This window comes from Protopterus annectens, chromosome 5.part1 (assembly GCF_019279795.1).
Source record: "Protopterus annectens isolate FY-2018-M chromosome 5.part1, PAN1.0, whole genome shotgun sequence".
Classification (NCBI taxonomy): domain Eukaryota; kingdom Metazoa; phylum Chordata; order Ceratodontiformes; family Protopteridae; genus Protopterus; species Protopterus annectens.
In genome coordinates, this window is record NC_056736.1 from 316,278,153 (window position 1) to 316,292,377 (window position 14,225).

General features: G+C 37.8%; 1 protein-coding gene across 3 annotated transcripts in view; it reads left to right on the plus strand.

Moving 5' to 3' along the window:
• ABCC4 (ATP binding cassette subfamily C member 4) overlaps positions 1-14,225 on the plus strand; it is a 2,616,332-nt gene that overhangs the window by 1,288,636 nt on the left and 1,313,471 nt on the right. For all 3 annotated transcript variants that reach the window (XM_044072995.1, XM_044072997.1, XM_044072996.1), the window contains one exon: positions 12,235-12,381. In XM_044072995.1, the coding sequence (XP_043928930.1) occupies positions 12,235-12,381 (147 nt within the window). The remainder of the gene's footprint in view (positions 1-12,234; positions 12,382-14,225) is intronic.

Below are 14,225 nucleotides of genomic sequence, written 5' to 3' on the forward strand. Positions count from 1 at the left end.
GAATCATGTCTTTGTAAATGTTACTATATTATTCACCCAGTATGTTGACTGCAATTGTGTCTTAATGACAACTGAGATCTCTGTTCTATTCCTTCACTGTTTTGCTTTACTTCTGAGATCTGCATGTACTTTTCTGGGTATTATGTGGCACTGGCAATGCATCTGGTTTTACTTGCACACAGTATTTTCCTGGCAAGTTTACCAAGCTTACTGTATACAGTATCTGAAATCTATTACTATGTGAGTCTGAACATGTGCCAGTTTTATACTATATTTTTTCCACTATTCCTAGCTTATCACAATGCACATTTCCCAAAGTATTAGGAGAAACTAACTTGTGTAAGTGCAGCGATTTGAAAAAGTGGAATGAATTTCTGAGTGCTGCATTCACATCAGGGGCGGTTCATGCTATAGGACTGCAGCCACCCCAGCTTTAAAAACAACAAAATAAAAAAATAATTTTCAAGTCCCGTTACTCCTCCGCGCATGCGTGATTGCATAGATGTGGAACTCCAGACTGCTGAGTTCCAGAACTCCTCTGCACATGCATGATTGCACAGATATGGAACTCTCCTCCACGCATGCATGATTGCACAGATGTGGAACTCCAGACTGCTTTGTCAGCAGTCCGGATAGGCCATCTCTGCCCTGCAGCCCAGAAGTCTGTGCAGTGATGACTGCACAGAACAGAAGACGTCCAGACTGCAATGTCTGAAGGCTAGAGCCTGCTGTCGCGCGAGTGAGCCCCCAGGAAGACTTTGGAGCTGGAAACCATCCCCAGGAAGACAGTTAGCTGCAAATGCCCCAAGTGCTATATGGTGGTGCGTAGAGAACAAGCTTGAACCCTTTACCTTGGGCCCAGGTGGCAAGAGCCTGAATTCCCTACCCACCACAGTTTGTAAAACATTTACAGATTTTTCCCTCGTACTTGTTCTGTTCCTCATGAAATCTGTGGTTTCTGTATTGTTGTGTCCTTACAAAGTCAGTGGTAGCATTGTTACCCAACAGCTACAGGTTCTCTGGTTTGATTCTTGGCTGGGTGCCTTCTGTGTGGAGTCTGCATGTCCTCCCTGTGTTTGTGTGGGTTTTCTCTGGGTGCTCTGGTGTCCTCCCATCTTACAAAGACATGTGTCTATCTGGAGTGTTTCTCCCTGGGCCTCTGCTGAAAATTGGCTTTTGTTTCGAGTCAGACTTTCCTTGTTAAGAAATGTTAAATAAAAATGACAAGCATTTGAATTTTAGACTTCATATTCTTCAGAAAGTACATGGTAACACAAAAGTTTTTATTCTAACAATTTTTAAGTTTATAAGATGGATATTTGAAATTTGTCCCTATTTTTGAGACTGTATTCCCCCATTATTGGCTTTGTCCAGTTTTTTTTTTGTGCTAAGATTGAGAGCTATGGTAAGAACTGAATTCACTGAATATGTTTCTAAGAGGTTGAGAGCTATGGTGAGAACTGAATTCACTGAATATGTTTGGGGGCTGTATTCCCCCATTACTGGCTTTATTCAGGTGTTTTGTGCTAAGAGGTCGACAGCTATGGTGATTACTGAATTCACTAAATGGTAGCCATTTAAGTTTCAGACTTGCTCTCTTTCACAGTACAGCTGATTTGACATAGTGGTATGTTGCTCTGACTGTTTTGCACAGGGTCCTGAGTTCAAGACTTGGCTGTGAAATATATGGTGGTAACACAGCATTATACAAGCATTGTTTAAAATGTGTACCTGGTGTTTGGGCTTTTGTCCCCCCCCCCCCAATAAATTTTGGCTTTTTCCAGATTTCTTGTGCTGCAAAGTTCCGAGATACAGCTGAGTGAGTAGATTTTACAAGGAGCTGAGAGCTGCAGGGGAGCAAAAGTTTAGTGCTGTTTAAGCTTAATCTGCTTGCATTGTTAATAGCACAACAGTGTACTTGCTTTTGATGCAGAAGGCTGTGGGTTCTACTCCCACAGTAGATAGATGCATTGCTGATACTGTACTGTGCTGCAAAGGGGGTGGATGCTGTGCTCCTTTTTGGCGAAGATACTTATTAACTATGAACCTATCATCAGTTTGCCATCCATTCCCTATTGCAATATTAGTAGCTTATCATTTTTTTAGAGTAAGATAGGCAATTTATTCCTCGAGGGCAACAGGCACTTTATTTGTAGATGAAACAATTAATAAAGTTGTTTGCTAGTAGCAACTTCTTCATTAGTTACCGATCTCTTTAATGTGGAATTATTTAGATGACTTTTACTTCTTCAGTGATTGTGCATATGTACTGATACTGGTGGACTGTAGAAATTTGAGTAGACTTTTATGATGGAAATGTTTTGAATTCGGCAGTTTTGTCATTATTGGTGCATGCATTTTGTTTCATTGTTTACTGGAAAAATGTTCACAACAATAAATTTAAAATGCCCTCTAAAACTGAGCTGTATTGTACAAAGAATATAATTTAATACAATCAAGAAGCTGTATGAAAGAGCATGTGTATGTTTCGTGTGCAAGGGGCCTGTGATTTGAAAACAGCCCAGACCCAAAGTTAATCTTTATCTGCCACTGGCAAAATGTATTTTCTTTGAATGTGGGTTTCAATGCTGTTTCAAGGGCAGAGAAGTTTTAATGCTAAGTCTGTTTTCTTTGTGAAGACTGCATTGCTTTGTTTAACAGATATCCATTAGTATTTGCACTGTAAAATGCAAAAATAAAATTTTCAAATGAAGTCCAAATCATCGCAGAAGTAAAGCAGTATGCACATTAGTGTTTATAGTAAATGGGGTGAGATAGCCAAGTAATGGTTCATTGGAATGGCTATGGGTGGGGCTCCATTCGACCATTATTTTGTGATGGGGGAAGGGTGGCAAACTCAGACAGCCCCGGCTGAAGTATACCTCTCAACTGTCCAGATTTTTGCAAAATGAATAGATTTTTGCTTCTTATTTTGGGTTTGTCCTCATAAAATGTGTGGTTTTCTGGCAAATCATTTAGGTTCATAGGTTAGTACTAAGCTAACTGCCCTTGCGAGCCATTTTAAGCCTAGCCAGTTATCTCTTGTGAGACTCAAACTATGCACCTTGTGTTTGTAAGGCAAACGCCTTAACCATAGGCCACCCTCCCATTTAGGAATGAAGTCACTAAATAATGATATACACTGAGTTTCAGACTTCATAACCTTCAGAAAAATGCATGCTAAAGCAAGACCTGTTATTCTATCAACTGTCTCAGTTTATACAAGAGCAATTTTTAGTACTGTTTATATGTTCCCCCAATATATTTGGCCTTATCCAGATTTCGTGCATTGACAGGTTGAGAGGTACATGCTAATAAATTGCTTTATAGAATTAGGCATATCCAAACCTCTCAACTGTCCCCAATTTTGGCTGAAAATGTTGTTCTTCCCCTAACAATCCCTCCTCAAAATGGCAATTTTGGAAGAAAACATGGAGGGTTTACAATTAATAAATAACTGTAATAATCAAAGTTATAGATTACTTTTATTTTAGAAATGCATGTAGATTATTTTATTTTGTCAGCTGCTTAGGTTAGCAGTACTAATATTTAAAAAGTGTCCCTTCTTTGACAGGTTCCCAGCTGTATTCTGTGGCTATTTTATATTTTTGCATCACATTTTTGGTCTGTTTTTCATAAAATTGTGGGTTTTTTTGGCAAATTAGTGGCAAATCATTAAAGACTGAAGTTAGAAAATAATGACAGACATTTCAGTTTCAGATTTCATACCCTTCAGAAAATTCATACTAGTGCAAGACCTACTATTCTATTATCTTTCTAAGTTTATAGGAGCAATATTTAAAAATTGTCCTTATTTTTGGGCCTTTGTCCCACTTATATGTATGGCTTTGCCCAGATTCCTTGCTCTGAGGTTGAGATGTATGACAAATGTGTCAGGGCCATCACAGTCATCCAGAGACATTTCAAATTGTGACATACTTGTTGCACCACACTCCCCCATGTAGTGACAGTGACTCTAGATGTGTCCAAGCAAGAAACAGTTATGCAGTGTAAATGCGCTGAGTATCCCCCCATCCAAGATAGACACAAGTACTACAGTGGCTTTTCATCTGTCCTTGATTTTGCAGAATGTTCTGGTTTCTGTCATATTTTTATACTGTTGATTTATGCTTATTATTAATCAGAAAGTGCCTGTTGCTCTGTGTTTAAGTAGCAATGCTTTAATGACCATCAGGTAAGCATGTCTGAGACTGTAAGATGCAAGTAAGTGTTAATTAGCATACTATTAAATACTATTATGAAAAAAAAAAAGGAGGTGGTGTAGCTATAATATTTAAACAGCATGTAAACATCCAGATCTTAAAATCATCAGCTCCACAAATAGGCAATGAAGAAATAATATATATCATCCTCAAAATTAACCAAAACAAAACCATCAACATAATTGGCTGCTACTTCCCACCTGGCCAAAACATCCTTCCACTAGAAGACCTCCTCAGCTGGTCTACCCACCATCTCCCCCAAGAAACTATCATCTTAGGTGATTTCAATATTGACTGGCAATCCTGTTCTGGCAACAATCCAACCCATCATGTGCACCTTCATGGCTTCACCCAACTAGTCCAGTCACCAACAAGGATAAATAAAAACTCCAGCAAGCACACTACCCTGGATTGGATACTAGTCAGTAAGAACCCCCAGTCATATATAACAGGCTGCTTATCAGATAGCCTCAGTGATCACTCCCCAACATTCCTACTCAAAAAATACCTGTACCAAGCTAAACCTGTCATCTATCGTCAAATACGTAAAAAAATAAACTTTAACCAACTCACATTCATCTCATCCCTCAAAGAATGTCACTGGCATGCTCTAAAGTACCTCAGTCTAGATGACGCAGTTGGATTTTTTAATACTACATTCCTGAACATCCTTAATTACCATGTCCCCATAAGATTTTCCAGAACCAAAGCACAACCCTCCCCATGGCTACAGAAAACCACTAAGTCAGAAATGAAAAACAGGGATAAAGCCTGGGAGCACTGGCGCAAAACCAAAACCCCCGCAGCTAGACAGAAATTCCTAGAACTACGCAATAGAGTCAAAAAGCTAATAAAACGGGACAAATTCCAATACTACCAGTCTGCCCTAGACTCCTCACAACACAGCCCCAAACAATTCTGGTCCTCCATAAACTCCATCCTCCACCCAGGTAAAGTCAGTACCCCTCCTCCTAACATCCCTCACTCCTCAGAAAATATTGCTACCTCATTCAACACACACTTCACCCAAACCATACTATCACTAGCTAAACAACACAACCCCCCCTCCAACTCACACCTTCAACTAGTAATCTCCCCACTGCCTTCTCTTTTTCTCCTGTACCTACCTCCAGCATAAAAAAAACTCTTAACTAAACATAAACCCACCAAATTAGCAGCAGACAACCTCCCAAGTGAATACCTACAAATCGCAGCTGATGTTCTGGCCTACCCAGTATCCATCTTGATTAACCGATCTCTGTCAGAAAGTTACGTTCCCACATTGTGGAAAGTCTCACATATAATTCCCCTCCACAAAGGCAGACCCTCTGCAGAACTAACCAATTACCGCCCCATAGCTATTCTCTCTCCACTCTCCAAAATACTAGAGAGATGCATACACTGTCAGGTCTCACACTACCTCCTTACTAACAACCTCCTTTTCAGTACTCAGCATGGTTTCCGACCAAACCATAGCACCACCACTGCCTTACTCTCTCCTACACTATCCTTCAGCATAAAAACAATGGCTATCTCTCCTCTGCTACTTTCCTAGACCTATCTAAAACATTTGACATGGTCCCACACAAACAACTTATCTCTGTCCTCAGTAACCTGTCCTTCTCACAATCAGTCACCAACTGGTTTCAGAGTTACCTGTCTGACCGCCAACAATCCGTTGTATGGCAGAATGACATATCTCCCCAACTGCCTGTCTCCATAGGGGTTCCCCAAGGATCCATCCTTGGACCCCTACTTTTCTCTGTTTACACCAATAATCTAGCCTCTGCCACCAAACATGGCACACTCATCCAATACGCAGATGACTCGACCATCATCTGCTCAGCCCAGTTCCTACCCAAACTGCAAAAAGTCACACAGGAAGCCTTTTCCTCTGTTGAAACATGGTTATCCAATGCCCAATTAATACTCAACCCAAACAAAACTAAACTACTCATCTTCCAACCCACTAAACATACTCAAAACAACTCTCACTTTAACATCACAGCAAAAGACAACACCACTATATACCCAACTGAACACACCAAATTGCTAGGAGTGGAAATAGACAATAAACTAAAATTTGACATTCACATATCCATGACCATAAAAAAAGTCCATAACAAAACTAGGAGCATTATATAGAAATAAACAATTTCTCACCAAAGCAGCAAAGATTTCAATAGCAAATTCCCACCTTATCTCCACCCCATGCCTCTCCAGTATATACCAACCTAAGGCAATGTGATCTAAACAAGCTAGAGACATGCTACAACAAAATCACCAAATTCGCCACAGGGGCATCCTACAGTAGTCACCACTGTGTCTCACTTGCTGAACTGGGCTGGCTTGAACTCCCTCACCTCCTTCAGTGGTATCAACTCTCACTTGCCCACAAACTAGTAAACCATCCACTAAATGTCCCATCCCTCCAGAATCTACTCCAACCCTATCGCACCACCAGACCACTAAGATCCAGCAACAAAAATCACTTGCAGATCACTAAAGCCAATAACTCTGCTGGTGAAGCACTATTCTCTTGCGCCATAGCCAAATTATGGAACTCACTCCCACCCACAATTACCTCCGTACCATCATGCACCAACTTCAAAACTTTATTAAAAGCGCACCTAAAAAACATGCTGGCTATGCCCTTGCAACTCCCACTAATATCATCCACCCCATCCAACTACTACCTTTCTTTCACCTCCACTAACTACCTTGATGATAGCAAGCTCAGATGCTCATAAGCCTAGTACTTATTATACAGCAGGAACTTCTCATTGTTACATTTGTTAATGCCTGTTATGTACTTCACAGATAAAGATTCTAGTTGTCTACTGATGTACTATGTTCTTCATCTGTAAATATGTTGTAAGTAATTTCTATGTTAAATTGTTAATCGCTATGTAATCCAATGTAACTACTGTCTGTTTATTTTACTGTGGAGCTTTTCTCCCCGGGCCTCCGCTGAAAATGGACGCAATTCCAGTCAGACACTCCCGGTCAACAAATTTAAATAAATAAATAAATAAAATAAATAATAAATATTAAAGAATTGCCAACATTGAATGCCTTTCTGTTGTTGCCATGCAGAGAATACTTACATATCTAGATAACGTATAAGCCTTGTGTATTGAAATGCATATGACAGTATTTGTAATAAAGGACATGATTGCATTATTTTAAGAAGCTCATTACATTTGTTGGAGACTTGGAGTCATCTTTGCAGGCTTTACCTGCAAACTAAACAGAATGCCAATCTATCGTGTGTGGTCCATAACCTGTGCAGTAATCCTTTAAGCAATGTATGTTGAGCTTGTTTCTTGTTTGCTTTTCATTTTTTTTTTTACTTTGATCATGTTTTCCCCATGAAACAAGTAGATAGTTGTCAGGCAGCAGGTCTTTTTTGGATAAGAAACATTTTTACAAGTGGGGGTATCACAGAGATTGCTACTTTCAGCATGTTACCTAGTACTTTAATAAAGCTGAATATAAATTTTAATTAGAACTGCAGTGCAAGGAGAAGTGGTTTGAGTTGAGTGCTGCAAGTTTTTCTTATACTTGATTTTGACTGGCATTCCAGTAATTTTTTTAAAAAGTAATTTATTTTTTCATGCCTCACAACCTTTTTGTTCCCATCTAGATATTAAGTAAGCTGTCATGCAGCCAATGCATTGAAATATTTTTTTTCTTCTACACTTCATTTTGTCTTGATTGGACTCTCATAATAATTGTTTGGCACCTAGGGCAGCGTATTTAATTAAAGTTACACTTTTTGTGGTTTTCAGCATAGCTCCTCCCCTTTCTAGTTGGCCGCACCCATTCAGCTGTCTCCTGCAGCCCCCCTTTGATTTGAAGTCACTAGCCGCCACTGATTCACATGCCAGCAGCTTCTAATATAGTGATGCCACTTAATGGTCACCATAGATTAACAATGTACACACAGGATTCCCTTCAGATCTATTTCCAACTGTTTGAATATAGTCTTTGACAAAATATTACTCTCTGCATCTGTGTTGAGTTTAAATTCTCCATTTTTCTCCATTAATTCTCAGTGTATGTTTTAGCTGTCTGACTTGCACACCTGCTTCAGCATCTCAAATGCATTTCAGATTTCAGAGTATTGAGCTTTTTTTCACAGCACAAATACACAACTGCATTCCATACTTCTGTTCAGCAAATGCATATCTTTTTGAATACATATTTTCCTGTTTCTACATATTTGTGTGACATGCCCTTTTGTACCGCACATTCTACAAGCTTGATTATAAACAGGGCAACTCTTCCTGTTATGCTTACAGACACATTTTCTGGAAGCATCAATCTCATTTGCACAAGAAGCATTTTTCTGGACTTCATCTTTGTGCAATACTTTGCCATGTGGCTTCCTTTTTCATATCCATTAACTTTGTAATGCATTCTGCCATTTTCACATTTTATTTCATTCTTTGACTCACATTTTATTTTGTTCACATTATTTTTGTCAGTTAAGGTTTACAGCTATGTACTTGTAATTACACTTGTTCTGCATGCATCCACAGTGTTTCGTAAGTACAGGTCTGTTTTTTTTCTTAACCTCATACTTGTTTCACAATTTTATACCACAAATTATTTCTATCTCTTATTAGGGAGTTATGCAGCTCTCCCAATTTATAGTCTGTAGCACTGTTTTTCAGTTCAGTAACGCAAGCATCAGTGGTCTATATAGGACCTTATGATCATGCAAAGAAAAACTTTGTAGTGATAGCTTCCTGGGCAGACAGTAACTACTGAATTTTGTGATAGTGTTCCTATTTGTCTTTCTCCTCATCATGAAAAAGTAAGACTGGAATATTCTTTCAGTTTTCCAAAGCAACATGTAGGGATGTAGCACACTGAACATTTTCAAACTTTTCATCTAATCCTTTTACACTGAGGAGTAAATCAGATTTGTAGAGCCATAATTTCCAGTTTTCAGCCAACATTTCTAATTGTAAAAGAATTCTAAGGGGGTGCAGTTGAGACATATCTCCAATGTGAATTATGTAGTTTTGCAGTTTTAAACAGATACTCATGAAAATGAAAATTGTTCTGCATGTATACAAAGAAAAGTTCTTCTCTTAGACACCTTGATATTTTGGGAAGCTTAATAAATAACACACACACAGAAGCAAGAGCTGTGGTCTGACCTCCATGAGATTTATATTCTGGTTTCTCTAAAAGCAATGGTGTGTTATAACACGTTAATCACTGTAGCTTGCTCAATATTAAAGCTATATTCCCATATGTAGTAATATATTTGTTAGGTCTAAAGTCATTGTTGAAAAGGTCAACTCGCGAAAGTGATACGTTTAAGTTTTATAAAGCAGCATGCAAGCCAATATTTTTTTACTTTTCATAAGCTAGCAATCTTGGATATTGTTCATCTGGTTTTATATGCAATGTGGAATGTAATTTAGAGACACTGAAATGAACACTCAGATATACACATGCTTGCATGTGCAAAACCCTGTATATATGCTTATGAATGTGCATACTGCTGTATACATATGCAAAATATCGAAGTGTGGACCATACTCAGCAGCCTCAGACCCCCAGCTATCTGTGTTCTGAAAAGTGAATTGTGCTTTTAATACAAGCATGGTCCCTTTAACTAAAATGACACAGCAGAAGCATGAGAGTATTGTGGAGGCAGTGTAACATTAGTATTTTATGTCCACAGATGTTTTGTACTCTGTTAGAAATCAGACCCCTAATTCTTGTATTTTACTTTTCTTTTTGTCATCAGATGAAAAAAACAAATTCTTACACTGGAAGAAGTAAAGAAATGTGCTATGTCACTCAGAAATTTTCATTTCTTTTCCTTACTTTTGCAGAAATGCAAGACCAGCCATAGTTTGTATTGCACTCTGACATTTTGTGATCGTTCATAATAATTAACGTATGGATTGACTTGGTTACTTGTATTTGCCACATTTCTAGTCAGATGGATACGTGGAAAACAAAATGGAACAAAAGTTATTAAACTGAAAAGTTTCACTTCAATATTGCATGCATGTTAATATCTTTCAATAAGTGATATACTAAATAGGTTTTACTGTATATTCTTTGGTGAGCAGATGAAGTATGTGGATGCACAATAAAGACTAGGACATTTTGACTATGTGATCAGCCTTCAGGAAGTCTTTACTATGACTGCCGTCTAGAAAAAAAAAAATCAGTGCACAAAATGACGTAAATTTTCTACTTGTCATCTCCCTAATATTTAAAGATATATATAACCTGATATAGTGCATCATCTTTTTTTCTGTTTATAATACATACTGTTTTATGTGTTCTGTAAGGTATTATGCATTATTGTATATGGATAATTTTAAATGATCTTTAACTCTGGACTGAGCATGCAATTTTTGCATCCAATCAGAGCTTTATTTGCATTCAAGGGGCATCTCATTGAATGCAAATATTTGGGTCTTAATTGGCTGTCAAACCATTTATCTGCATATTTAATGGGATTTTCTCTGGACTTCTGATCTTTGATTTAGAGTCAGTCTGTATTCTTAAATACTGGAAAGGCAAATTAAGTATTTTCTTCATTTGAGAGTGCTTACCTCCACACTTTCTCTTGATTAGGCATTTCAGTTATATACAGTTGTCATCGGTTACTTTTCTCCAATTGATAATCATCTCCATGAGTCACATAAAAGATAATTTCGTCTGCTTGATTATTTATTGCATTTTTCTAGCTACTTATCACGCACACTTCCAGGATACTGGATTCTTACTTTGCATTTTGTCCGCAGTTCTTGGAGTCTTTTGGAATGCTTGTCCTAGTCATAATTCTACATTTCTTGATTTGATTGTATTAATAAACTCAAGTCAGTAATTTATTTCTTAATACTGTTCCCATTAGTAACTGAGTGGATGAGTGCCTGAAATTCTGCAGTGAAGTATTCCTGATTTCCAAAATTGCAAGATGACAATCCGCACAGAAGCTGCTAACAGTCTTCCTCATTTTTCCTCTGTCTATATTATTTTTGCTATGTATTGCATTTGCAGTAACTTGCTTGAACTCACTCATGTTCAAATGTCTTACTTTCTATGCACTTAAAATATGGGCTATTGTGTGAGCCTTGTCTCAAGAAGAGACTTCGATGTACTTATTACACAGGTACTTGTAGTATATGTTAATTTAGTCCCTTAATAACACTTGGAATGATGGTTGCCACATATCAGGTACATAACTTTTTTTGAATTGGAACAAGTTTGTGCCTATTCAGCTCCAGGGTATGCTTAGTACTGTGTAAAGCAGCACCTCTTCCTCTAGATTGCTGTTCTGGCACATATTACATGTATCACAGTTTTATATCACTTTAGTTATCTGTTCTGATATTCATGGCCACTATTTTTCTGTTCTGATATTTTTGGCCACTGCATAATCTATCTAATCATTTCCTTATACTTTAATACACAGAGATGTGATTCATATTTAGTCAAAAATTTGAATTTTTATATAGGTGGGCACAGTAAACTTGTTAGCTTTGAATGTTATTCCTCAAGAATAATTTATTTGCAATCCAAAGGAAAAGAAAACTGAATTTCATTTTTGACTAATGATTCTGTTCTGACCAACCTTTCATTCCCACATCTTTAAGCAGCTGCTTTTCTAGATCATTGTTAATACATTTGTGAAATGTTCAATTTTTTATTCTGTCAGTGGCACCTACAGTACCACACAAAAAAGCACTAGTTCTCTTTTTAATAACTCTTCATTCTGTTTCGGGAAGTAATTTTCCTCTGCCCCAAATTCCTCAAGGATTAATGGAGCATGCATGAGTGGAGTAGAAGGTAGTTGCTTATGATGGTATTAATGAAATGGCAGCTGAGGCTGTCAGGTGGTGGGTTATTCCCTGTCGCAAAAATTTAAGTAAGTGCATATTTCTTTTTGTTACTATTCTAATACTAAATGTTGTGTGTTTTTTTTGTAAACAATAAGTAATATCAAATGCATTTTTTGTTTTCTTTTTAGGACTAACAGTATCAACGATTATTTTTGGGATCTGGAGATGTTTGCTGATGTTTAACATTCTTGTGAATGCATCACAGGTGTTGCACAACAAAATGTTTTTGTCACTTCTGCATGCTCCAGTGCTGTTTTTTGACAAGAATCCTATTGGTGAGTTAAATCTCATAATTATGAGTACTATAACAGTCCAGTATCTAACATAAATTTCTGTTAGCATTAACTAGTATGATTTTTTTTATTGTAGACTCTGTGTTTGTTTTGACATATTCCCAGACATATTCCCAGATTTTGACACAGTAAATTATTTCCATGAGTGTTTTTAAAAATTCTCAGTTGTGGCCTTATTCTTAAATAAATTGTCAATCTTTCATTAGAGTGTCCAGGACCCCTGATATTGTCCTTACAATAATTCCTCCTTTTGCATCCTACCCTCTGCCTCCTCTGACATGTTAAATCTTACAAGAAATCCACCAGTGGTATCACCTCTGCAGATGCCACTGTTTTTAGGGATTTCTCAAAAACAAACCTGTTATAACTCACGAACTAAAAGCATCCCATTAACCTGCTCACATACTATACCCCATCACGAAACTGCCACCAATACCTCCATTTATAACCAACACATAATTAGTTTCTTTACTTCATGCCAGCAAACTACACAAACAAAGCTGCCAGACATTATCTTGTTAAGTTCATAATCTGACAGCAACATATGCAATTTTATACGTAATCTCTTGGGACATGAAGAAAAAGTGTTCCAAGTCATAACAAAATGATATATTCCATCTGTTTGACTTTTATCCTGATGGAACGGTAACCTCCTTTCCCTGTCACCTTGTCATCTAGTACTAAGTACTTTAATTATGTCATCTTATGCAAATCATAACCTCTCTGTCATAAGCATTGTACAGCAAACTTACCCTTTTCATAATCTATATTTTTTTTCTTTTATTTTCCTTTTATTTCTCGTAGGTGTCATTTATTATTATATGTCAACAATTTTATGAAGTGACACAGTTGTACTGGAAAGCTTTAAAATTTGTAATGTATTTGTAGGAGTAGGGTTTTCTAAGTTGAACACTTTCTTCCTTATTATTAGGAATACCATTTAAAGTGACATGCATATAGTTTACAATTTATCCAGATACCTCACACGTAAATTGAATTCCCCAAGTTATTGTTTTAATAATCTAATGAAGAACCAGAAATGTTCTTCGTGTTTCACTGTAGCAGTCATTACATTTGGGTAATCTGCTGTCAGGTTGCCCTCAGTCGGGCTGAATAACAAAGTCTTGGGTCCTGCGTCAGTTGCTGTCTCCTCTTCCATGACGTCAGGTCGTCAGGGGTGTAAAACATGCAGCCGACGCCATTTTATTCAGTCTTTCTTGCGGTGCCCTAAGCAAAAGCAGTTCACAAGTGCCGGTCGGCCGACTCCTGAAATTTTCATATTCAAGTTTCAGAACTGAAGTCTTCAAACTAAAGCTAAGTACCCTGTTGGGGAAACTTTTTCTTGCTCCTTACCGATGTCAGTAAAAGTTAATAATTGCATTACTTGTGGGAAGCAAATACCTCATAAGGATTTTCATTTGTACTGTATTCCTTGCCTAGGCCCTGATTACAACGTGCCTTGCTGTTAGTTTTGTGCTAGATTTAACCAACGCGCTATTAAGCGTCGGTATATTTTTGCTTCTAAATATTTTGGTTCAAGATTTAACTATCCTGAAATGTCGTCGGTTAGCAATCTGACTACCGGAGTTCACAAAAAGTGCAAGGAAAAAGACAGAGACAGACCGTCTAGGTCCAAAACCGATGATGAAGCTTCTCCTAAGCCAGTCGCTGGTTCACCAGTACTCAGTGAAGCGCTTTTGCAGCCCCTGATAACCACAACTTTCGAGTTGCAGGCCTCTACCGAGACCCATTCGAAGTCCGGTATGCCGCGAGATTCTCAGAGTATTGAACCCGCGGATGTCTCTCCCTTGGATGGGTCCAGAGCC